Raw genomic sequence first — 25,784 nt, 5'->3', positions numbered from 1 at the left:
GTTAAACACAGCAGATGAACAGACGAACATCTGGAACAAAATCTCACACATCAATCCGTAAGTGGGGGTTCAATCCCTCAAGAAGTCAGTACTGCATCAAAACTCCTGTTTCCCTGGCATCACCGGCCAGGGATCATAACGCCGCTTATTAGGCTACTGCATATCGCACGCCCTCTCGACCCTTCAGTCACACCGGAGGGGACGGAGAATGTTTCAACCCTGAAACACCAACTCTTTTTCTCAGAGCGCTATTTCATCGATTTATCTATGGTTTCTAAACAGTTAAAAACAACAATACAATGCATTGACGTTGCGTTCACATATGGACTCGACGTCATTAAGGACAATAAATGATCGCACGCATAAAAACATACTTATCATATTGCAATGCTTCAACGCGTTCAGTTAATTAGCGTTCCCTTAAACTTGTAAAGCTGAACTAAAGCTAAACCAGATGGTGAAATCGTCTCAGTTGAAATCACATGGCTGTCGTGTTTACTTGACTACCCACACCGCAGCTCCTGTGGGAGGTGCTAACACTCACACCATCAATAGTCCTTAAAACACACACACACACACAGGTGCGATCAGCCGTCTAGTGTTCATGTAAATCACCGATCATTCAAGAGATTGTCAAATCAACATTAAAAAAAACAAGCAAAATCTGAAACCAGATTATTCAACCAGATTCTAATAATGAAACCAAGGCATGTTATAAAGAGTACACCCCTTCATGAGTGTCTGTGAAACTGGCGCTACCTCTCGTTTTTGGTCAAAGGCTGTTTAAAGATGTGTTGAACAGAAAGGACCTGGTACTGGGCAGATGAACTGTGTTAGCAGGACAAACCTCCCACCATCTCAACCCCCCCACCCCCACCAATTCTCTCCCCATCGCCTCCACCCACTCCCTGCCTTCTCTCTGTCTTCTCCCATCCACCCTTCCCAAACTCATCCTCCCCCTCTACCCCCATCCCCCCCTCCTCCATGCTCATTATTGCTTACTGGTTAACATATACAGGAGCTCTTCCTGTCTCAGAAACCAAATGAAAAACTATAGATTGAGTTCACAGTTAGCCTCCAGCATGATTGACAGAACGTCAACTCTCTTCTTGTCTGTGAGTTTCCCCTTCGGTTTCCTCCTACAGAAGCTGTGATGGACAGGCTCCTGTGCTCCAGAGACTGCAGACACAACGTTCGCTGGTGTATATGGGATGGAGCAGGTCACATGACCTCTTTGGGGTCTGACAAGCCGAGGGGGGATCAGGTTTGAAGAGTGCACTGTCCCTGACACCCTCCATCTCAACTCTCATCAGACTCCCTAGCCCCTCACATCCAGGCACACATAGTCACATTAAGAAACACACACACGCGCACACACACTGCTTTTCTTGATCGACGTAACTCATCTTGAACACAGTTGGCACAGATTATCAAAGTAAGTACCCTGGCGGCTTAGCGCAAAGCAAAAAACCAAAACCATTCACATTTCAACGGAATTCTCTAGAAAACTATTGAATAATCTCAGTCTACACCTCTCCTTCTTCACCCTACTATTACTTATATACTATATGCTGATGAAGGTTACACCTGCTGTGTTTTTGACCTGTGGATGACCTTAAACTACCACTAAAACTGTAAATATCTCCTATTTAAATAGATTTTCCACAAACATGTACATCAAATGAAGTATCTAACAACTACAGGACATAGATAGTGCTGCTGTCGTGTGCCCCTATCCCCCTTGGCAGCCCAGAGTCTCCCAGCCCCCCCCCCCCCCCCCTCCTACAGGTGTCCCTCCAGGATGCTGGTGACTCCCTGGTCCAGGGCGGGAGCTGGCTGGCCACGGGGTGTGGGGGCGCTAGGACCCTGTAGACGCTGAAGCTCCAGGATGCTGTCGATGGCACTCTGCAGGTGTTCACTGAGCATGTGGTCCTCTGGGGGAGGGCGCTCGGTCGGGTGGGGCTCGGGCGGGGGCTGGCGGGGTAGGGGCTTGTAGCTCTTTAGTGTAGGGCTGCTGGAGTCTGGAGGGGGCGGAGCCCCACAGGCGGCCCGCGCTTCCGTCCGTACGGAATGCCCAACCTCCTCAGCAGCGTTCGGAGGCGGGGCTCCGTTGGATATCCCCGCCCTGGGCAGAGGACAGGGTGTCCCATTGGTCCCGTGAGGGCTCTGCTTCTTGACGATCAAGCTCCCATTGGTCAGCTGCCCGGCGTGGTCCCGTTTGAGGCCGGAGGGGGCGGTGCGTCGCGAGGGGTCGCAAGCGGAGTTGAGGACAACCTTCCGGGAGCCAGACTCATGTTTGATGGTGAGCCTCAGACCCCCCCTGGTGCTGGAGCGGTAGGTCCGGAGGCCGGGCGGGCGGGTTGACAGGCGCATCCAGGCAGGGGGGGAGGGGGGGCTGTCAGAGGGGACGTGGGGGGAGGGGGTGTAGGCACAAGGGGGAGCGGACGATGGTGCACAAAGGTCCATCAGGAAGGACTCTGTAATAAGAAGGTTAGGGTGGGTTAGGGTGTGATAGGTTAGGGTTGGATCATGGTAGGATTTAGGTAAAGGTCAGGGTTCTGGTCAGATTCAGTGTTAAAGTCTGAGTCTGGCTTGGAGTTAGGATCAGGTCAGGTTTAGTATCAGGGTCTGGGTTGGGGTCAAGGCAATGTCAGGGTCAGGGGTCAGGGCTGGGTCAAGGGTCTATGTCAGGGTCATGGTCAGGGCTGGGGTCAGAGTTAGGGTCAGGGATGGGTCAGGGTCAGGAGTTGGGGATGGGTCAGGAATTGGGGCTGGGTCATTGGTCAGGGCTGGGTCAAGGGTCAGGGCTGGGTCAGGGCCAGGGCTGGGTCAGGGTTGGGTCAGGGGTCAGGGCTGGGTAGGGTCAGGGCTGGGTAGGGTCCTGACCTGGGTCTCTGCGGGCTCTCCTCCTCTCCTCTCCCAGCGCCAGGCGCTCCGCCTGGAGGAATAGCCTCTCCAGCATCACCATCTCTGCAGACGGGCTCACCTGCTGGGGCAACACACACACATGAAACAAACATACCTAAACCTTGATGTTCTGGTGGTTCACAGCACAACCATTGAGATAATACTGTAGTTGTCAGGAAAATAGAAAGTCTGTTGATTCTCTCCTGTACTTTTTACACACGTCCATACGTATGTTGCTGCAAATAGCCTCTGAAGAATGGCATGTAAATGTTAGACTATGCATTTAATGAGTGATCTGACAAAGATGGAAATGCCATTTAGATTTTTAATTGTTGTACAACTAAAAATACAAATACACAAAATAAAAGCGCTTAATGTTGTGATCAGTGAGAGCAAGTCTCGGGAGAACGTGAACGTCTTGATGACAAACAGGCAGCAAGTGGAGAAGGTTCATGATGAGGGGGGCTGGGAGCTGTTCTAACCTGGGCTTCCCCCACCAGTAGCTGCCTGTACTTGTTGACCATGTCCTTGGTGCGGTTCAGGAGAAACGCTGACACCGAATCAAACTGCTCGTCCACTGCAGAGTAACACAGTGCAGGTAAAACACACAGGAGTCAAACAATGTGATGGCTTCCATGGAGATTCCTCACAATTTACTGAAACAATAGTGAAACATACAGCCGTGGCCAAAAGAATTGGGAGCGAAATACATTTTGTGTTTGCAGAGCTTGCTGGGCCTTTGCATAAAATGACTGCTAACATAATTTCTGTAAGTCATATCATCAGCACTGGGGAAAGTGTGAACTAGTTCTAGCCAGGTGAAATCACTCTATCATGCTGATTGGATTTTAAGAGCAGATTGACTGTGGGACTATTTGCATATATAAAAAATATTCGCCCCAAAAAAGCTTGAAAAAATAGTATTCCAGTATTCTATAGAAACGTGAAAACATTTTCCTCAAATACTGAACCAGCAAACTTTGCAAAACACAACATTTGTCATTGCCAAAACGTATGGCCACGACTGTACATCCAAGTTCCAGGTTTACCTGAGCTGAAGTGTGTGTGTGTGGGCCCCAGCCCAGCACAGGTGTGGTAAGGGAGCAGGTTTCTCACAGCTTCCTCTAGACTGGAGAAGGGCATGCAAGGGGCGGGGTTGTGGACCGCCTCCTGGTCCAAGCACATCTGCTGCTGGAGCCTGGGGAGAACACACACACCACACACACACACACACACACCAAACACACACACCACACACACACACCACACACACACACCACACACACACACACACACACCAAACACACACACCACACACACACACCACACACACACACACACACACCAAACACACACACCACACACACACACCACACACACACACCAAACACACACAGCAGCACAATTATCACATCAATCATGTAATGTACCTACTTTATCGGGCTTCACCTCTCCCCTCCCCCTCTCTTTACCTGTGTCTGCGCATGGCTGGTGTAAGTATTTCCTCCCACCTCTCCTCCGCAGGGCCTGGAACCTGGAGGACATTACAAGGTCATTGATTTAGGACAAACACATCAGGGGAATGTAGTTCATCTTCAGGACTGTGTCTCTCTTACCTTCATCCCTGACTGCAGATCCTGAGCCTGGGGATAGTGGAGGTGGTGTCTGAGGGGCTGGGGTGGAGGTGTCTGGGGATGGTGGAGGTGGTGTCTGAGGGGCTGGGGTGGAGGTGTCTGGGGATGGTGGAGGTGGTGTCTGAGGGGCTGGGGTGGAGGTGTCTGGGGATGGTGGAGGTGGTGTCTGAGGGGCTGGGGTGGAGGTGTCTGGGGATGGTGGAGGTGGTGTCTGAGGGGCTGGGGTGGAGGTGTCTGGGGATGGTGGAGGTGGTGTCTGAGGGTCTGGGGTGGAGGTGTCTGGGGATGGTGGAGGTGATGTCTGGGGGGCTGGGGTGGAGATGTCTGGGGATGGAGGTGGTGATGTCTGGGGGGCTGGGGTGGAGGGGAAGGCAGGTGGACTTCAAGACTAAAGGTTATACCCTCCATGTCCGAGATAGCAGCTGGTGGCATGTAAGATGATGCCAACGATGAAGATGATGATGATGATAACAGTGATAACAATGAAGTTAGGTGAGGGAAACATTGAGATAAGAAACTCAGTTAAACCAATCAAAACAAGCAGCAGCAACTGTTGTGTTACATCTACAGAGGGATGGATTCATTTGAGCTTCTCAAGACACACTCACTGTTTTGTGTGTGCTGCTGGACAGCAGGGCCCCCCCCCTCCACAGACACGTAGGGGGGGTCCGACTGTCCCAGAGGCCCGGAGACGCTGGGGGCCAGAGCGAGGGGGCTGCTGTACTCGGCCAGTTGGGCCTGGGGAGTTAAGCTGCCCCCCCCAGCAGCTGGAGAAGCCCTGCTGGGGGGCGGGGTGATGTCCAGGGCCTGGTCCAGGGGTGAGCAGAGCACGGCCGGGTCCTGGCTCTCAGACCCCAGAGGAGAGGTCATCCCACAGGGGTGGGTCAGCGCAGACAGTCCCCCGGTCAGCTCCTGGTTGGTCAGGACAGATAGGGCTACGGAGGCCTCACCAATGAGTGAAGGCGTGGGGGGCGGCTCCTCGGGCTCCTCGGGCTCCAGGGGCAGAGCAGCCCTGACAGCCTCACTTGCTGGGCTGGGACACAGATGCTTCTGCTGGGGTGGAGAGAATCATCACATGGAAATGGCACAAGCAGGTTATCCTTTCAGTTGTTTTGATATTTAGCATGACAGAGTACCGCCACACCTCAATGGCAGCCTTAGCCTGCCCTTTCATATTTAATAAAAAGAAAGATGTGAGTGGGGGATCTTCAAACCCTCGAAGTGAACTTGGCCATTTATCATCCACAATGTTATACTTCAGATTACCTCAAAAAAGCTCTCATTTGTAACAATTTGTTTTTAACCCCTAGGGGCAAAAAGAGCCAGGATTTACCATAAAATAATCTAAAATTACACTTTTGCAAAGATTTGTCGGAATTATTCCCAGCATTAATTAATTTCTCAGTGCGTGAGAATTAACCATGGGAGTTTACCTGGTTTTGGTGTTTAGTTACACTTGACAGGTAGTCAACATGATGGAGAGGTGGACAGACCTGCAGAATGTGGTGGATGAAGGTCTGGGCCACCAGGGGCACCTCCTCCAGCTTCCTGTCGCTCTGGGGAAGCATGTGTTTGGGCAGGGGGGCCGCCACAGGTGGGGGGTCGGAGCCCGGGGGGCTAGCCTGGGGGGCTGGCAGCAGGGTGACCACAGGGGGGGAGGGGGGCTGGAGACCTGGAACCAGAGACTGCTGAGCGGCGTGTTGGAGAGCGTGTCTGTTTGACTGAAAGGACAAAGTCAACAAAGCAATTAGCACTACTCTTCTACGTAGATTTGGGATGAAAGCGTCTTCAAAATAAACCCATTCTAGTTTCAGCTTCCCCGCCTCCTCACATCCTGGACGTGTGGAGAGTCTCACCTGGCCCCGCTGCTGCTCCTGCTCGTCTGTTCCTCTCCTTCCCTCCAGAGCCGGCCTCTCCGGGAGCAGAACCACAGACGCCTGCTGCAGGCTCAGCTGGGCCTCCGTGACCGCCCCCCTCCGGGCTGGGGCGGCAAAGGGCAGCCCCTGCACCACGGGGGCACCGTTGAGGATGGAGATGGACGTGAGGTCTGGGGGCAGCATGGTGGAACTGTTGATCAGGGTGATGTGGTTCCCCAGGGCGGGGCTGTGGACCAGTGTGGCCCGCTGGCTTTGCCCCGTTGGGGCGTAGGCTCCCGCTAGCTGCGCCGGCATCTGGAAGACTGTAGGGGGTGCCGGCTGGATTTGCAAGGGGCCGGAGAGCAGGGCGCCCTGGCGCAGAGTTAGCTGCCCGGACGGCGTGGTGAACACGGGGCTGAAGTTGAGGTGGCGGTGGGGGACGGTCAGGATCTGGGAGCCGTCAACCAGGTGGCCTGCCGAAGAGGACACGCCATGGATGGGGGGGCCCTGGGGGCCAGGTGTGAGGAGGGACCGAGGGGCCCCCGCGGGCTGGGACAGGGTGACAGGGGCCTGGCTGGGGAGGAGGAACTGGCCCTGGCCATGAAAGAGGCCCTGGGGCTGCAGCACGAAGGAGCCCCCCTGGTTGAGGAGCTGCAGGCTGACAGGCTTAGGGGGCTGGGGGCCGGGCGGGGGCTGCGAGGGGGGATGGGGGCCCGGAGGAGGGGACAGCAGGATGTTGGGAGACTTGGTCCCAGGGACGAAGGTGAGACCCGGGGAGGGTTTGTGCCCAGGAGGCTTGGGGCTGATCTGAACCAGCCGGGGCTGGATGCTGATGGGCAGCTTGGGCTGGATGGGGAGGGGACCCCTCTGGAGCAGGATCCCCGGGCCCGGGGTGGTCCTCAGGCTGGGGGCGATGAGAGGGCGCCCTGTCAAGCTGGGCAGGGCCTTCTGGAGGAGCATGCTGGAGGCCTGGACAGGACTCAGGGAGAAGGAGGGTTCGGGGGGAGGGGCGGGGAACACGCTCCCAGGGAGGAGACCCATGAGCTGAGGAGCAGTGGGCTTCAGAGAGGGGCAGCCCGGCCCCACGGCCAGCAGGGAGGGCTGGGGGGGCTCCACCGCTGCCTGGGTGTCCCTGGGCAGGGTGGGGGGGAAGGGCACCACTTTAGGGAGGAAGGGCATGACAGGAGGGGAGAGGAGGGGGGGGCCGGGGGCATACAGAGACAGGCCCTCCCCAGGAGGATCCAGGCCCGCCTCCAGAGCCATGGTCTGCTCCGTGATGTCAGCCTCCTGGAGACTCTGCTGGAGGATGTCACAGGCCACCTCCTCGTCCTCGGCACGCCCCGCCTGCGCTGCCCCCCCAACGCCCCCTGGGGAGGCGTCTGGCTCCGGAGACGCCAGCAGAGCCTCCTCCAGGAAGGACAGATCCACACAGCCAGGGGGGGGCGTGTCTTGGGAGGTGCTGTCCTCAGCCAATAGAGAGACAGGGCTCTGGGGGGGTAGAACGGGTCAGGGATGAGGGGGAAAGGAAGGGGGAGTGTGGGTGAGGGGCAAGGGGGGAGAGAGAGGGAGGGAGTAACACAAGGAGAAAAGGAGACCATCAAAATTCAACAACAGGGAGGAGCAGACAGCAAGACCCCCAGAAGTTCCTGTGACCCTGGTGTCACCCTAGATTGACCCTGGTGTGACCGTAGTTTGACACTGATGTGACCCTGGCTGGAGGCCCGGACAGACTCACCGGGGCGTCGGTGAGCAGGGAGGGCTCCCCAGAGGAGGAGCTAAGGAGCAGGTCTTCATCCTGCAGCTGGGGGCAGAACCAGGGTTAGATAGACCATGCTCCTAATCAGCACTCAGTCACTATGACTAGTCATGTCCTGTACTCCCTGTTCCATCTCACCAAACAACTTCTCTCTACATACATGTGCTGGTTCTGGCTGTGTGGAAGGCAATGTTTTTGTGTGTGTGTGTGTGTGTCACGATGGTCTTGATGGAGGGAGACCTGTGGATGTCCTTACCTCATGAGTCCCGTGGAGGAAGTCGTTCAGGGCCTGGGGATCGCTGGGACAGAAGAAGAGCTGTTACAAACCAGCCGCCTTTCTCTGTATACTGGGTACTCTCTACTTCACACACACACCACAATACACTCTATACCTCACACACACCACAACACACTCTCTACCTCACACAGACCACAATACACTCTCTATCTCACACACACACACCACAATACACTCTCTACCTCACACACACACAATACACTCTCTACCTCACACACACACACCACAACACACTCTATACCTCACACACACACCACAACACACTCTCTACCTCACACACACACCACAAAACACTCTCTACCTCACACACACCACAACACACTCTCTACCTCACACACACCACAACACACTCTCTACCTCACACACACACCACAACACACTCTCTACCTCACACACACACACACATACCACAACACACTCTCTACCTCACACGTACCACAACACACTCTCTACCTCACACGTACCACAACACACTCTCTACCTCACACACACCACACACTCTCTACCTCACACGTACCACACACTCTCTACCTCACTGTGTGTGTGTGAGGTACAATGTGTACCTCACACACACACACACACAAGTATCTCTCTACCACACACACAACACACACTAGGTCCTATCTTCCTCACACACTCACCACAAAACATCAAGTAGACAAGTCCCATCTTCATCCTCCATGTCCACTGAGAGTGAGGGGGGAGCAGAGGGGGAGGGGGAAGAGGAAGCGAGGAGAAAGATGGAGGGAGAGATGAGGAAGAGACAGAGGGAGGGAGAGAGGGAGGGCAGATAGAGGGAGAAAAAGAGAGGGAGAGAAAAAAGAGAGAAAAAGAACCAGGGTGAGAGAAAGTGAGGTATGGTCACATTCTCCGTTTTGGCCTCTTGTCAATGAAAACCCCACAAAGCCAGAAAGACACTGTGCACTGATAAGGTCTTCTGTGCAGTTCAGAGTGGTTAGACATGTCCCAGACTTCGTTTCCCCTTGCAAGCGTGATCCAGGGAGGTGTAATGTGAACCTACTTCATATGTGGGAGACCCCATGCAGAGCAGACAGACGGAGTTCTCGTGGTGGCCTCATGGGACGTGTTGGCCGGGGTTCAGGCCTGGGCAGGGGCTGGGGGCCAGGCAGGGGAGGCAGCTGGACTCGGGGGCAGACCCTCCGTGTGCTGGGGCATCACTGCTCCTCACAGCCTACAAACAGACGTGTCAGTGCTGTGAGGTCATTTAAGGTTGACGTGATTCGTTCCATTAGCCCACTTGTTTCACGTGGTTGTATGCACAATCGATCTCATCGTTTAGCAGTGCTTTGATAGTAGCCTAACACGAAGTGTGTGTGTGTGTGTTTGTATCATTTGTAGGGCGAGAGTTTCATGTTAGAACAGAATCTTAAGTAGGCTAATTTATTCCCACTTTGAGACATTATCTAATGTTGTACGACATTCAGTAAACACGATCTTTATTGTCATAAATTTGATAAACGTAGAGCTGACAAAAAGCGACTGTCACTTGTAAACGAGATTATTGTGAGGAAGTCTCTAAAAACAGACATGCAAACGGGAGGACAAATCTGTTCATGCATGGCTACCCACTGGCGTGGCTTGTCATCGTGGTTATCTATAAAGAGGACGCATGAACCTCCCAACAGCCTAGCCTTTCACAAAATCACTCACTCCCTCGCTCGCTCGCTCAATTTTCAGGGGAGGTCCCTTAAAATAAGACTATCCTCCTCCGCGCTTCACTGTCATATTTTTGTTTACAACTCACAACCGCCGCATTAACACCATCGCCGTACCGCATCGAGCGCTGAAATAAGCAAATGACCCCATCGAACATGCAGCGGCGCGCAGGATCGATTATTTTCACGCAAATATGAAGATACAGTGACGCATATATGCTCAAATATAACCTGCGTAAGGTGGAAGTGAGCAGACCTAGAAAATAACATTCGAAACAATGTTGTGAATGTGTGTGTCTGCATGGACGGGGGGTACAGATGCTCCTTGGTTTCTTTAACGGGGGGACCGTAGGGGCTGACGCTGTCTCCGCCGCACATCATCTCGCAGCAACAAAAGACGTCTGCGTAAACAGCACAGCTACGCTACCTCCCTCTCCATCGTTTTCTCATTCTACCGTCAGAATAATTCGGCAATTCAACCCAAAAAAAACTCACCCCTTCTTTGTGGTTTATTGTCCTGTCAAGCGGGCCTCTGCGCCATCGATTCTCACTCAGAGGTCTTTCAGATGCTAAGGAGAAGGGGAGGGGGGTGCTGGGGGTGGGGGTACTGGGGTGGGTGTGAGAAACAAGAGTGGAAGCCGATCAGAAACACAAAGGTAGAAAATAGTAATGTGGCCCGGCCGCCGCTATGCCCCGCAGATGTGAAAGCGAGTACGGGGTGCTCTTGTCTTTTTCAGGCATGCTTCAAACGCTTCAAAAATGCCCGCTCTTGGTTAATGCGCGTTCTTCTGTGAGCTGTAACTGTACGCATATAGTGTGATCACGGAACCCAATGAGAAATGTGTCCCTTAAATTCGGTCCCACATATTCAGCCCGATATCGAGGAGACAGACGTAACAGCGACAGCACCAGACAAAATATTGAGTCAAGAACATTTTTAAATGGAATCTGAAATGTTAAACAAAGTCAAACAAATGATATAAATATTGTCATGAATTATCGATTACAACAATCGGTAGGGGTGATCAGGCCCATTCATATAAAAAGATTGGCACTTGACTAGTTTCCTTAAAATTAAGCACTTTTGGTTGCATCTTTCGGATGAACGAGTAGTTCAAACAAACTAGTGACAAACGATGCACTTGTAGTCTATAGGCTATATAAATCAACACAAGCAGCCTAAATTTGAATACTTGGGAGAGAGAAGACAAGCAAAAGTACAAACAAAATCAAGTTCAAGGTATTTCGTTTTTAATAGAAGTAGGCCTTTTAATACAAAACGGGGGAAAAAAATCTCTGTGCCAGAAAAAAAAAGAAATCAGAAAACGTACAAATAGTAAAATATTATGAACTTCAAACAGCATCAAACTTTTTTTCATTCTAACCCTTACAAGTCTTGTCAATAATCCCCCCGCCCCCCTTTCACCCCCCCCCCCCCCGCCCCCCACACACACGCACGCATGGTGGAGCTCCAGGTCTCATTTTCCAGACTGCTGGGCCTGGCGACGCAGAAGGACGTAGATCTTCTCCTTGATCCAGTCCTTGTTGTAGGGCTGGTAGGTCTGTGTGTCGGTACGGTACCTGAGACACACACACACACCTCAGAGATGGCAGAGAGAACTTCCTCAGGCGCAGCTACTGGGATTTACAAGCTCCAAAACTGATTATAGCTATGGTAGCAGAGACAGTCATTCATTAGATTTGGTATGTGTGTGTAGATGTATACTAGCACTGCATGATTGCACTTGAACACACAAACATTTGAGATAAGTTGTCTGCTAAATAACTAAAATATGAAGTGAAATATTTAATACACAATTTAAGTCACATAAAGTCACTCAAATTCCAAGCTGTGGATGAAGGACATGCAGGCAGACTTACACCAAACAGCTGAGGTCAGCCAGGTCGTCAATAAAATCAAACAGCTGGCTGATATCATATGTTATGGAGGGACTGCTGGGGTTCATTCTCTTCAGGTGCTCCTCGTACATCTTGCACACACCTGTGGAAGTGAAGAACATGTTATTCAAACAGATTGAGCTTCTATTCTTAGGCCACTTTCCTTATCGGACCAGCACTCAAACTCACTCAACCTCTATTCTGTCATATGGGCTCGACAATAATGATGACCCGATGGCCTGGGGCCAGTAAAAAGTAATGTTGGGACAGTTAAACTAGCAACTCACTGGCCCGATCGGGCCACTGCAAATTATTGATTGAAAAAAAAATTTGCATTGTAAAAGTTAACATCCTTCATATGTTTTGCTATCTGCTAAATGCATAAATAACTTTGCAGCTTGTGGGGCGCACAGTTGGCAAATCAAGAGTTGAGTAGTGAGTGATGAGTGGTTGTCAAATTGTAATGCTCTAATCTCGATACAACTGGCGCGAGACAATAAAGTGAAGATGGCAACAAAGTAGAGCTACGAGCTCAAACGGAAGCAACTGTTTTTATGGAACGAAGATGCACTGTGTCGTCTGTCATATGTTCCCGTCTAAAGCAGACAAAAGTGGATCTTTTTACACAGGCACTGACAATTTTCGAAAACAATCCCTGACCAGCCATGGTAGCAGACAGCACCTGGTTTGCGTGACAGCCAGCTAAGCGGATGGTTGACGATCCATCTTCCAGGCCGTTGACCATGCTGGTCAGGAATTTAAATGTAGATGCCCATCGTGTTATTACACGACTTATAACAACGGCATATCACGTAATTAAGACGGGCCAGCCTTAGAAGAATGGTGTCGACTTGGGTACTTAATATCACACTGATGAAATGCTATGGAAGCTTATATATTAGCATTGAGGGACCAGAGGTTTCAGTTTCAGCCAGACAGAATTGTGCAGAGATGGCTGTCAGCAGGGAAGAGAGCACGTCATGTTTGAGGTTAAAAGTCAATTGTTTTGCTGACTATTACCTTTTTATCACTAGAAATGTGATTTCATTTTTGTTCTTTTTATATCCAGGATGTGTTTAATAAATGGTTAAACATGTTAACTGAATAACACAACGTATAAGTCTTTGGTTTTGTTGTAACAATGATAAATTACAACTTTTGGAGGGGGGGCCAGTAAAAATTGTCTTGGGGCCAGTAAGTTTCAGTGCCAAAAAATGTTAATGTTGAGCCCTACTTATCACCCGTTTATCGTGTTCGTTGCGGCTGTAACAGTGAAAGCCCCCCCCCCCCCACACACACACACAAAATATGCTAATGACGGTACGTTACAGGTTAATTTAGGATTGAATTTACCTTCCATGCACTCATTAACTGATTCGTAGTCTGCATAGGTACGGCCCTCTGGTCTCTTGGTGGGCTGCACGAGCAGAATGGTGTGAGACTGAAATATCAAACACGTCACGGGAAGACTGTTAGAAATGCATACAACTTTGATCAACAGAAAGTCCACAAATATAACGAAATAAATTCGCCCAATTTGTATATAGTCATATGTAAATGTAATTTGTTCTACAAATGTAAAGAGGACTCTTTAAACGGAAAACACGGCTAGTTGGTGTAAGTCAGCACTGCCCCCTACTAGGCTAATACATGCTATCCAAGAAGATAGTGTTTGTAATGTTCACGTTAACCTATACAGCTGTAGACTATCAATGGTCAGTATTAGTGACCATTGATTGTCTCAGTGAATGTCTAAATATCGTAGGTAATGTTACATCAGTCGCCAGTGTTACCATCCCCCATTTCATAAATGTATGAGGTGGCTAGTTAGCTAGCTAGCTTGCTTCTGGCAGCATTGCATTGGCAGATGAAACCTATCGTCACATGAGCTTGCAGTAATAGTAGTCTAATTACAATGATTACATGCGTTCGCTGTCTCGACATACACATGTATACGTCAAATTAAAAGGAACTGACCATGATTTCTCCAAGGGGCTCTGAATTACACGCGTATCTTGCTACTTTTACTCGTGGTTTCGCTAGCAGGTCGGTTTGCTATGTAGCTTGCACCGGAAAAATAACTCAGATACGTAGCAACGGGGCGTGTCTTTTCCTTTAACATTTGCATTGGGCACATACATTTTGTGCCATGAGCCAGCCAGTTCATTGTCATGTGGGTGGAGTTTGCGGTTGAATAGTTTTTAATTCCGCCCTGGTGTAAAATATTGTCATCTTCGAACCTAACAGAAAAATCGTGTCTTATTTTTTAGAAGTTTTAAGTCAACACATACCATTTGCGTTGTTCAATTGGGCCGTTAAGGTGTACAAACTATAACAACAAAACCCTGCAATCTTGAATGCCTCCCAAATTTGACTGTAGCAACGGAAGCACTTTCTCTACAGCCCGGATGCTAAGCCTTCAACAAAAAGAACCAAGGAACAATAAGGAAGAAAGTGTCCATAACCGGGTTTAAAGACAGCAACGCCCTGGCTCCTATATCGTCGTAGAAACTAAACCACATTGGCAACGTCTGTATTTTTGGTGTTTTGGTCTGCAAGCAAACGGAAAAACGAAATAGGATCGGGCATCATCAAGCACCAGGTTCGCCCGTCTCACAACAGGCACGGCCGTGCTGCCCTGCCTCAATCATGAATAGGCTAACCACAGTTAGCCATGTCTCCTTATCGTTTTAATTCCTAGGCAATGCTAGAAGTCAGAACTGTTAATTGAACAACTTGTAAAGCTAGATTTGGGAAGGTAGTTGCTGTGTCCTTATGGCCAGCTTGAAAACAGTTGCTGTATAATGCATGACCGGTAGTTTGCGTGTATGTAGCTGGTCAGATAGTTACATGGGCATCGCTGAAAGGGACGAGGGAGGGAAAAGTCATATTAACTGTTGACTTGGTAACTCTGTCCATAGTATGTTCCCAATGACCCTCGTAGGGGTTTGTATCAGAGAGGCTCTGATAGAGGAGTATAGTTGGCAGGGAACGGCTATACAAATATGTATTTATGTATAAAACGCTTTAGTTACTCCCACATGTGTTGTCATACGTGACGACAGATGTATGGCGTTATCAAGTTTTCAGGCTGTTCTGTTTTAATTTATCTTTGCTTTTATCTATGAATTAAAGCATCTATATAACTTGTTTATATATATATATATATATATATATATATATATATATATATATATATATATATATATATATATATATATATATATATATATATATAATGTCATAAATTAAATATAACAATTTTATATTCAGTATGATGCACAGTGTTGGTTACCTGTCACTGATGTCCAGAGTCACAAGATTTTCAACATACTGTACTTTACACTTGACACAGTCGACATTCTCTGTCTCTTCCAGGAAAGAAGAACTTTGCCTGCATGTGAAAGCACAAGTCTTTTCAGCCAACAATGGCCAACAATGCAGAGGATATTGAGAACAATATGGTCAGTATGAATCCAGCTTGAGAGAGTACAGGATTGCTGATATTGTGAATGTGAATATTTTACATGAGAATGATAACGGAGTCCTTTAGCAGACACACTTTTACCTACAGCGACACAAAGAGGGGGATCTGAACCTGAAACCTCTTGATCCACAGACAAATTCTGTACTGTATGATTGTTTATCGTCAATCAAGTAATTAATGATTGATTGTCAAAGACTAAGGTGTGGCCTGTGTCACCGGTGAGTCAAAGTCCTGCTGTCTCAGTTGCTCCCCAGTCTTCTCGGAGCCTGGGCTTATCTCTGCTTCGCTTATCTCTGCTTCTATGTTTCCACAGCAACACCTGCAGCCTCTCAGGTCAGGAGAAAGTGGGTCAGTTTAGGATGGACCAGCCCCCCTACACTTACACGGAACTGTGCTGTGCCAGGGGATGAGTGTAGCACAGTGGTGGCGCATTGGACTGTAGATCATGAGTTTGCAGGTTCAAATCCCCCTGCACGTCACTTTGGATAAGAAGCATCTGCTAAACGAATACCTTACAGTTCATTAGCGTTAGTCCACTAGGACACGGGTACTCAATTAGAAACCCAAAAGGTCCACTCACCAAATGTCCATTCGGTCCGGAACAGTGATGGTTTATTTTTCTGGCCCTTACCTCAGAGTTCTGCTGGTAATTTTGTTCAATGTGTCCATGCTTTTCTGCATAGTGACGTTTCACATTAGCTCTACCACTTTTGACAAGGGCAACCGTCTCATTGCAGATTAAGCACATCGGTTTTGTGCTCCCCACCGACAGCACAAATGCATACTTGTCTGAAATTAGCAATTTTCTGAATCTGCTTTTTGTCTGGGTTTGAGTCGCCATGATTTTCGCAAAGGAAGAAACGGGTACCGTCAGCAAATCGATTAGCCTGCGTTGCTGCGAATGACACACACAACCTGCGTGACCCACAGAGGTTGCGGCCAACGTTGAGGGAGTGAGTTGTCATGGTGCTAACAGTTGTTACAGCTCCTGATTGGACCTTTGGATTGGACACGGAAGATAGAAACCACATCTTGTAGGAGCAAAATACAAAAAACTCCAGACCGGAGTCCGCCTATTGAGTACCCCGGCACTAGGATATATCTGGGAAAACATAAGCTTGAGAAACCACGTTTGCAATACACAGAAGCTAAAAATTAATTTGATGTCAGAATGTATCCCCCCCCCCCCCCCCCCCCCCCCCAGCGCAGCTGTCGGGATCCCAGCCAGGGTATAAAGCTGCATACCTTGGTGGGTACCTGAGGCAGGTGTGCTGTCTGGACTTGCCAGGCAGCCAGTGTTTACCCTGCCGCCTCCTCCTCGTGGTGTCCCCTGGCGTGTGTGGACAGGGCTGGTGTCCCCTGGCGTGTGTGGACAGGGCTGGTGTCCCCTGGCGTGTGTGGACAGGCTGAGCTCCAGACTCACAGTCATGCCTTGATAGTGGTGTGGAATGAACCACACACTGGATGTGGTTTGATTTTGCTCGGTCTGTTGACTCTCTCTCGTTTCCACTCCTCTCTTCTCCTGTCATCTTTCCTTTTGCGTTCCCCTCCCCCCCCCCCCCCCCCCCAGGCAAACGAGGCTCCCCGGCCCTCGGAGCCTGAGGTGACTGGGGTGAGGTCCCGAGGGGGGGGAGGAGGAGGAGGAGGAGGGGGGGGGGGGGTCGGCAGAACACAACGGCCAGCCCCCTGCCGCCGCCGCCGCGCCCCCCCCCCCGCAGGTGGTGGAGAACGAGGACGACGAGGACGAGGAGCTGACGCTGAAGTACGGGGCCAAGCACGTCATCATGCTGTTCGTCCCCGTCACGCTCTGCATGGTGGTGGTCGTGGCGACCATCAAGTCCGTCAGCTTCTACACGCAGAACGATGGCCAGAGACTGTGAGTATTGCACTAACGAGGTTCCCACTAACGAGGGCTGTTAACTGAGGACTCGACTTGAGAATTCTATTATCGCGCCAACTGGGGGGGTTTACCTGTGATGCCGTGTGGGCGCAGGGTCGCTACGCCGCCGCACCGCGCCACTTAACTGCATCCCTGAACATTCATTTCCTGATGTTGTTTTGGATGAAGCTGTCTGCAAAAGGAATCAAATGTCAATTGATTGAGACATTGCAATCGAGCAGCTGTGGTTTGCCTGTAATGCAGTACACCAGCATGACCACTAGATGATGCTAATGCAACACACAATCCTCTCATCCCTCCATCCAGACAGACGTCTTCGTGCAGTATAGAAGGAGAGTGTCTATAATGGATGAATTGAGCAGGAGCTTTCATCCAAAGCTTCATGTTTGTTGGGAAGAGGCCTTGCGATCTCTTGATCTATCGTCAAATGCTCTACCACTGAGCTGCACGCAGTGACGATCTACTGTTGGGCCTGACTTGGGAGCAGGCTATGTTTGAGATAACAGATCACCTCGTATGAAAGCACCGTCTACTGACCAATCAATTATCTTGGAAAAGTGAATCACAGTTCCCAGAAGATCATGTGACCTTGGTGTGCGAATAGTGAGGGAGTCTCTTAGGAAGACGAGTTTTTGGAGACCTACAAATTGTTATCTTTCCTGATAAATATAAAATATATTCATTCTCAGTGCACAGTTCTGACTGGGATTAAGAGGGTTAAGATGTTGTTTACTGTGGAGATGGGTATAGCTCAGTGGTAGAGATGTTTGACTGCGCATCAGATCTAGAGGGCGCCGGTTCAAATCCCCCCTCTCCATGTTGCTAAAAGCATCTGCTAGATATGGCATCATATGATGGTATAATTGTGTTCTTATTGTTGGTGTTCAGCATCTACACACCCTTCCCTGAGGACACGGACACGGTGGGCCAGCGGGCCCTCAACTCCATCCTGAACGCCACCATCATGATCAGCGTCATCATAGTGATGACCATGGTGCTTGTACTGCTCTACAAGTACCGCTGCTACAAGGTACGACCCCCCCCCGGCCCACACGCCTGTCCGGGCCCTCCTGGTCTCACCAGCACCCCTGACCTCTGACCTCTGTCCACACAGGTGATCCAGGGCTGGCTCTTCCTGTCCTCCCTGCTCTTGCTGTTCTTCTTCTCCTATATCTACCTCAAGTGAGTCTGGTATTCCCCTCTACCTCTCCTCCCTCTCTCCCCTCCTCCCATGCCTTCCCCTCCTCTCTCTCTCTCTCTGAGGTGAGGGAACACACGTACTGATACGGCTAAGTGTGTCCACGGGTGTACTCCTGATGATTCAAACAGGATTATTCTGTACGTACATCTGCAATGCTGAGCTACGGAGGTGAGTGTCACTGATGGCCTGCCCCCCACCCTTCCTCCCTCTGCTCCCCCTCTGGCCCCGCCCCCTCCCACAGGGAGGTGTTCAAGACGTACAACGTGGCGATGGACTACATCACGCTGGCCGTGCTCATCTGGAACTTCGGTGTGGTGGGCATGATCTGCATCCACTGGCAGGGCCCCCTGCGGCTGCAGCAGGCCTACCTCATCATGATCAGCGCCCTCATGGCCCTCGTCTTCATCAAGTACCTGCCTGAGTGGACCGCCTGGCTCATCCTCGCTGTCATCTCCGTCTATGGTGAGAGGCTGACCAGCACTTTAACCAGCTGACCAGTACTCTAACCAGCTGACCAGTACTCTGACCAGTACTCTAACCAGCTGACCAGCACTTTAACCAGCTGACCAGTACTCTAACCAGCTGACCAGTACTCTGACCAGTACTCTAACCAGCTGACCAGCACTTTAACCAGCTGACCGGCACTCTAACCAGCTAACCAGCACTCTGACCAGTACTCTAACCAGCTAACCAGCACTCTGAACAGCACTCTAAGCAGCTGACCAGTACTCTGACCAGTACTCTAAAAAGTTGACCAGCACTCTAACCAGCTAACCAGCACTCTGACCAGCTGACCAGCACTCTGACCAGTACTCTAACCAGCTAACCAGCACTCTGACCTGTACTCTAACCAGCTGACCAGCACTCTGACCTGTACTCTAACCAGCTGACCAGCACTCTGACCTGTACTCTAACCAGCTTACCAGCACTCAAACCAGCTGACCAGCACTCTGACCTGTACTCTAACCATCTTACCAGCACTCAAACCAGCTGACCAGCACTCTGACCAGTACTCTAACCAGCTAACCAGCACTCTGACCTGTACTCTAACCAGCTGACCAGCACTCTGACCAGTACTCGAACCAGCTAACCAGCACTCTGACCTGTACTCGAACCAGCTAACCAGCACTCTGACCAGTACTCTAACCAGCTAACCAGCACTCTGACCTGTACTCTAACCAGCTGACCAGCACTCTGACCAGCTTACCAGCACTCTAACCAGCTGACCAGCACTCTAACCAGCTGACCAGCACTCTGACCAGCTGACCAGCACTCTAACCAGCTGACCAGCATTCTAACCAGCTGACCAGCACTCTGACCAGCACTCTGACCTGTACTCTAACCAGCTGACCAGCACTCTAACCAGCTTTACCAGCACTCTAACCAGCTGACCAGCACTCTGACCTGTACGCTATCCAGCGCCTGACTGCTTCTGCTCTCTTTGTCTTGGCTATTAGGTTTATATCTGATTTTATTCTGACTGTTTCCAGTTTTTTCCGTGAGGAAGACTTGCCTTCTCTGTCCTCTCTTTATTTGTGGCCTAATAGTTTGACTTAATGTAAACACAACAACAGGCTGTTGAAGGTTCCAGCATGTTCTGTGTGGAATGCTGGGCCCGGCTGGTTGCTGTCTAGCGACAGGATGTCGGCACAGAGTCTACACACACAGAAGGGAGAGACTCGGGAGGAAGTGGGAGAATCAGGATGACCTGGCCCTAATCTAACCCTAACCTTAGCCCCAGCAGGAAACCACTGACAGAGAGAGAAATGGAAAGAGACACAGAGTCAAGAGACAAAGGGAGAGAGCCAGCACGGCCATTGATCTCATACTCAGTCTGGTCTCACCCTTGGAAAGACTCCTCTGTTCATGCTTTAAACACTTGTCTGTCTCTCCCTTTCTCTCTGTCCCCCCCCTCTCTCTACCACCCCCCCCCCCCTTCCAGACCTGCTAGCGGTGCTGTGTCCTAAAGGGCCTCTGAGGATCTTGGTGGAGACGGCCCAGGAGAGGAATGAGCCCATCTTCCCAGCCCTCATCTACTCCTGTAAGACCTGCAGCATGCGTCTCAGCACAGACACGCTAGCCTGAACCGTGTTCACCCGACATGTCTCCCTGCTCCTCCCCACAGCGACCATGGTGTGGCTGGTCAACATGGCCGACACCGACAGACCCAGGAAGAACTCTGGTTCCGCCTCTCAGCCTGAGAGCCAGGGTAAGTCGTGGTAACCAGAGGACTATGGACCCCCATCGTTGGATCAACAACATTTAGCTGTTTACGTTACATGTATTTATATATATTTGGATTCTCATTATACTATAATCATGTATGATGCATGGTAATTAATTCTCATTTAACGTGGTCTGGATCAACAGCCCCAGCCACAACCCCAGCCTCAACCCCAGTCCCTGCCCCAACCTCAGCCCCAGCCCCGGCCCCAGCCTCAGCCCTGGCCAGTCCCTCCGAGGATGATGGTGGCTTCACCTCCAACTGGGTGGGGCAACAGGAGCACCAGCTGGGCCCGCTCCAGTCCACTGACGACACAAGGAGAGAGGTCCAGGAAATGCCCTCCGCCCGCCCCCCCATCGACGACGACGACGAGGAGAGTGAGTCCCTCCCAGAAGGTTCCGGCTCCCACAAACCCTTCTGCTCGTGCCCACTAGACTCGGTTAGCCCGAGTCAGGGGTGGAGTATAGCCAGCAGGGTTCTGCTGGCCTCGGGGCCCCCGGGTCTCCCAGGCAGGCTGGTGGTTCTGGACTCAGCCCCCTCCGATAGAGGGGCCCAGCTCTGGGTCTCAGCATGTGCCTGGCAGTCGGCTGTTTTTAGAACAGATTAGAAAGTAAAGAGAGGGAGAGGACTAGACTTCACGTCTCTCAACAGTTCCCGCTCCTCTGGAGCTCATAAGGTCACAGTAACTATGGGGTGGGATCCCCACAGGACAGTAATTGCAGTACAGGAGGGATGTGAGGGGGGTTGGTTTTGCATGTGTGTGTGTGTGTGTACTGGGGGGGTTAGAGGGCGCAGGGCTGAAGAGCTGCGTGTGTGAGAGTGTGTTCTCCTCTGAGCGCTGTGCTGTGTTTCCAGGGGGTGTGAAACTGGGCCTGGGAGACTTCATCTTCTACAGCATGCTGGTGGGCAAGGCCTCGGCCGCGGCCAGCGGAGACTGGAACACCACGCTGGCCTGCTTCGTGGCCATCCTCATCGTAAGACCCACCTCCTCCTGTCGCCAGCTCTGTAGCCTGGAGATGTACATCTGACTGTCTCTGTCTCTCTGACTGACTCTCTCTCACCGACTGACTCTCCCTCTTTCTCTCTCTCTCTTTTTCTCTCTCTCTCTCTTTTTCTCTCTCTCTCTCTCTACCTCTCTCTCTCTCTCTCTCAAATATGAGGCATTATAAGTAACAGTTCCTCTCAGTCCTCCATGTTCCCCTCACATTGCGTGTGTGTGTGTCCTCAGGGCCTGTGCCTAACCCTGCTCCTTCTGGCCATCTTTAAGAAGGCCCTGCCCGCCCTGCCCATCTCCATCTTCTTCGGCCTGGTCTTCTACTTCGCCACGGACAATCTGGTGCGGCCCTTCATGGACCAGCTGGCTCTCCACCAGTTCTACATCTAGCAGGAGATCTCTTAGGAGAGAGAGATCTCCTAAGAGATACCCCCCCCCCCCCCACACACACACACACACACACACACGCACGCTCAGGCCACACACACCAGAGCCCCCCCCCCCTCCCCCTGACACTCCCGGGTCAAAGGACAATGTAGGGGGCTCATCCAGCCCCCCTCTGATGAACTCATGGACCAGAGCTGTTTTCATTAGTTCTGTCTGTATCTGGGCTTGGAGTGGGCCCCAGCCTGCCCCTCCTCCATCCTCACAGCAACTCTTGTGCTTAACCATGATGATTGATTTTATTTTATTTTTTCATCTCGAGTGATGACTTTATCCTGTAAAGTTTCTGGTTGCCATTGTCATCAGACGGGAACTGGGTACTGGAGGGGGGGGGGGGGGGGGGGGTACTGCAACACAGAGTTGTCGTGGCAATGGTCCTGGGCACATTTCAGAGACAGACACCGAAATAACTTCTCACCTGACGAGCACCCTCCCACCACCACTCCCCCCTCCGAGAGGAAGTCCGAATCAACACGATGTTTAAGCCTTAGAGACGCAATTATGGACTTTAATGTGACACGATGTATTCTATGATGATAATGAGGATGACGATACTGGTTAATGTGTTTGAATTGTGTTTGAAATGTCAGTAGAGAGAGAGCTCGCTTCGTCTAGCTTTCGAAGAACCGAGTCTTTTCACTCACAGGAGTCTTTTCACTCACAGATGCTCAGCATGAATCTGAAGCCCTGTGAACATGTCATCATGGATCCCCACTATGGTTTGTGCTAAACTCGATGCTTTGAAGCGTTTTGTGGGTCGGAGGAAATGATAGGTCTGTAAATCATCTGTCCTTCTCTGGAGCAGTGTCAGAGCACCACACCCGCTTCATAATCATCTTTCTGCTGCACACCATAAGCTTTTGTACTTTCAAGAAATGCAGAGGTGAAACTTGCTGAATTGGGTTTCATGAGAATGACACACTTTTCCTGGCTTCTCTAAATAGAGATTATCCTGTCTGGCAAGAAGAGACTAGCTGCGCCAATTAACTCTTTATTATTGCACTCTTATGGATGGCTTAGTGTCCGCTCTGTCGAGGAGGGAAACTACACTGTTCTGAGCCTGTTTTTGCTTTTCTGTTTCTGGAAAATATGTTGAGTGACTGACCTTTCTTCACCCCTCACATGCATATGAACATTATGCAAAGTTATTGATTTGAAATATCTTTCTTTTTTTATAAATAAAGAATTGAACAGGTGTGTGGTCCCAGTGATGCATGCCAGCCACATGATTTATAAATTAATCAACATAATTTGTTTCTGGGGGGTTAATTTACAAAATTGTTTTTATTCATCAAACTAACGGACAACAACAGGGTAATTATTAGTATGGTACAGTGAAGCTGTCAGATGTATCATAAACAAACGATCATAAAGGAATCAATGCTGCTGATTTCAGGTAAATTAGATAAATAACTGATGATCTCAATGAGCAACCAGCTATGTAGTTAGCCATAATTAGTTACTGTAGTCAGCTCTAGTTGTTAGCCTTTAATTAGCTGTGGTGAGTTGCTGTTACCCCCCCGCCCCTCACCTGTTTGAAGAGGGTAACAACATTAGACCCTGAAGGAGCCAGGCCCAACCAGAGTCTTAATTCACTCAGAATACACTTCCTGAGGAGATAAAGCAATGCTGTAGTCTTACCCAGTCATCAGTCATGGCCCTTAATCCACACTGTGATTAAACCACCTCTTCATTCAGCAAGTGCTTTTATCTAAAGTGACATATAGAGGGGGATTTGAACCTGTGACCTCTAGGTTGGCAGTCAAATGCTCTACCACTGAGCTGTACCACCCCATGTTAACCTGTATTTAGGGGGGGGGGGGAGCCACCTCCCAGAAATGAGTCTCTGCAGGTTGGGATGTCTGGCATAGTCGTTGTTGAGTCGCCCTTGTTTGACGCAACAGAACTCTCTGGACAGTGGGAACATTGTGGACATTCCATGGAATATTGGAGCACTGGCATTCCGTGTCGACCCCTCTCTGCCAATTGGCAGACAGCAAGACTGGCATGATGCCTAGAACTCCGGAGGCATTAACTGTCGCCATGGGGACTGCTCGGCCTTGCAAGCCATGAGGACAGTGGCGTTTTATGACCATGTATCCATTTGTGTTTGGTAGCACACTGGGATTTAACAAGGCACCACACTGCCATATCTGTGCAGAGGGATTTCTGGCTGGGTTACAACTGTGGGTCACTTCCTCAAAGCACCTCTTCATAAACAAATTCCTGATTAACACTGAGTATAGACATGGCACATTCCTGCTTTGGACATTCAACAGCCTGAACTCAATTAATTTGGCTCCTTGTTGCAACGTTCTCAGTAAGAGTGTAAGCTGGTTTCTAAGAGGAGGTAATCTGTGGTTTGTTCCCATCAGTAGGCGGGAGTGTGTAAGGTGTGTGTGAGGTGTGTCTGCATCGTCGACAGCCCAGGATAGCTCTGCTAAGGGGATTACCAGGGACAGGGGAGGGGGGGGGGGTGGTGGCTGGTCCATGTGACACAGGCAAGGGATGGAGGGATTAGGATCCGGTAATCACACAGGACAGAACACAACCCACAGGACACACCGCCACAGGGACCCGAGACCCCGCCACACCTAGAAGACTCTCTCCCAGACCGACGACCACGAACGACCACCTTGTGACCGCTCCCTCTCTACCCTCTCTCTCTCTCTCTACCCTCTCTCTCTCTCTGTCTGCGGGGAGTCTTGGAGGATGTCGAAGGAAAAGCTGGAGGGCCTGGTGAAGCGCATGGAGGGGACCCTGGCGGAGATGGAGCAGCTGAAGCAGCACTGCGGCAAGCAGAGCGAGGAGCTGAGCCAGCTGGTGGTGGAGCTCCGCAGGGAGAACCAGGAGCTGCTGGAGAAGTACAACCAGCTGGCCGTGGACATGAAGGAGGCCAAGGAGATCATAGAGCAGCTGCAGGACACCAAATACGCCTTCGACGCCAAGGAGAGACAGGCTCAGAAGCTAAGCCGGCAGCTCTGACTCCCCAGGAGCGAAGAAGAGAGTATGGTTATTACGGTAGGATGTTAGACGGTCTCTTGGAAACTCTGGATCCTTCTTGAGGGTGGAAAACTGGAGGTCTCGAAGGACAGGGTGGCACGCGATGGAATCTCTGCATGTTCGTCGTCCTGAATGTATAGATAGTTGCATGTTTAATGTCTGGTTCAGAGTTGAGGGATGGAAGGGGGCGAAATTTGAGGCAAAAGGTGGAGTCATTTCAATGTAAACCTAAATACTGTGGCTGTGCAGCGTCCGTTTTAAACCCATGGTTATATGTGTAATGACAACCAAGACACAAGATTGGGGCTTTCTTAAATCATTACGGATGTGGGAATTTTGGGACAGAGAGGCCTGTCTAACTGGAACAAAGGTCAAGCACACAACATTCTTCTCATTAGTGGTCCAAAAAAGAACAACAACAAAAACAACATTGTGGAGCCAGACTCAACAATTGTCACACAACACTGACAAGCTTCAGACAGGCTGGGGAACGTGAGGGATGAGT

General features: G+C 50.5%; 3 protein-coding genes across 3 annotated transcripts; 1 reads left to right on the top strand and 2 right to left on the bottom strand.

The window, feature by feature from the left end:
• Positions 1-1,782: 1,782 nt before the first annotated feature.
• si:ch211-168d23.3 (BRD4-interacting chromatin-remodeling complex-associated protein) lies at positions 1,783-10,713 on the bottom strand. The gene is made up of 14 exons (XM_062469519.1): positions 10,623-10,713; positions 9,473-9,643; positions 9,093-9,138; positions 8,410-8,452; positions 8,133-8,198; positions 6,398-7,885; positions 6,035-6,262; positions 5,150-5,594; positions 4,524-4,963; positions 4,380-4,441; positions 3,957-4,105; positions 3,390-3,484; positions 2,887-2,989; positions 1,783-2,477 (listed from the first exon to the last, which is right to left on the bottom strand). The coding sequence occupies exons 3-14, from the start codon at positions 9,131-9,133 to the stop codon at positions 1,783-1,785; spliced, it is 3,855 nt and encodes a 1,284-aa protein (XP_062325503.1). The 5' UTR covers positions 9,134-9,138; positions 9,473-9,643; positions 10,623-10,713.
• An 830-nt stretch (positions 10,714-11,543) lies between these two features.
• On the bottom strand, positions 11,544-14,158 carry LOC134026409 (enhancer of rudimentary homolog). The gene is made up of 4 exons (XM_062469147.1): positions 14,004-14,158; positions 13,380-13,467; positions 12,009-12,129; positions 11,544-11,708 (listed from the first exon to the last, which is right to left on the bottom strand). The coding sequence occupies exons 1-4, from the start codon at positions 14,004-14,006 to the stop codon at positions 11,606-11,608; spliced, it is 315 nt and encodes a 104-aa protein (XP_062325131.1). The 5' UTR covers positions 14,007-14,158; the 3' UTR covers positions 11,544-11,605.
• Positions 14,159-14,388: 230 nt separating this feature from the next.
• On the top strand, positions 14,389-23,471 carry psen1 (presenilin 1). Its single transcript, XM_062469116.1, is given in 12 exon segments — positions 14,389-14,628; positions 15,405-15,490; positions 17,084-17,178; positions 17,180-17,389; positions 18,302-18,443; positions 18,528-18,595; positions 18,856-19,076; positions 20,557-20,655; positions 20,740-20,823; positions 20,985-21,215; positions 21,694-21,812; positions 22,067-23,471. Coding segments are annotated over 11 exon segments (1,461 nt in total). The 5' UTR covers positions 14,389-14,628; positions 15,405-15,454; the 3' UTR covers positions 22,223-23,471.
• Positions 23,472-25,784: the final 2,313 nt, after the last annotated feature.

This window comes from Osmerus eperlanus, chromosome 9 (genome assembly GCF_963692335.1).
Source record: "Osmerus eperlanus chromosome 9, fOsmEpe2.1, whole genome shotgun sequence".
NCBI lineage: Eukaryota > Metazoa > Chordata > Actinopteri > Osmeriformes > Osmeridae > Osmerus > Osmerus eperlanus.
This window is presented reverse-complemented; position numbering and strand designations above follow the sequence as displayed.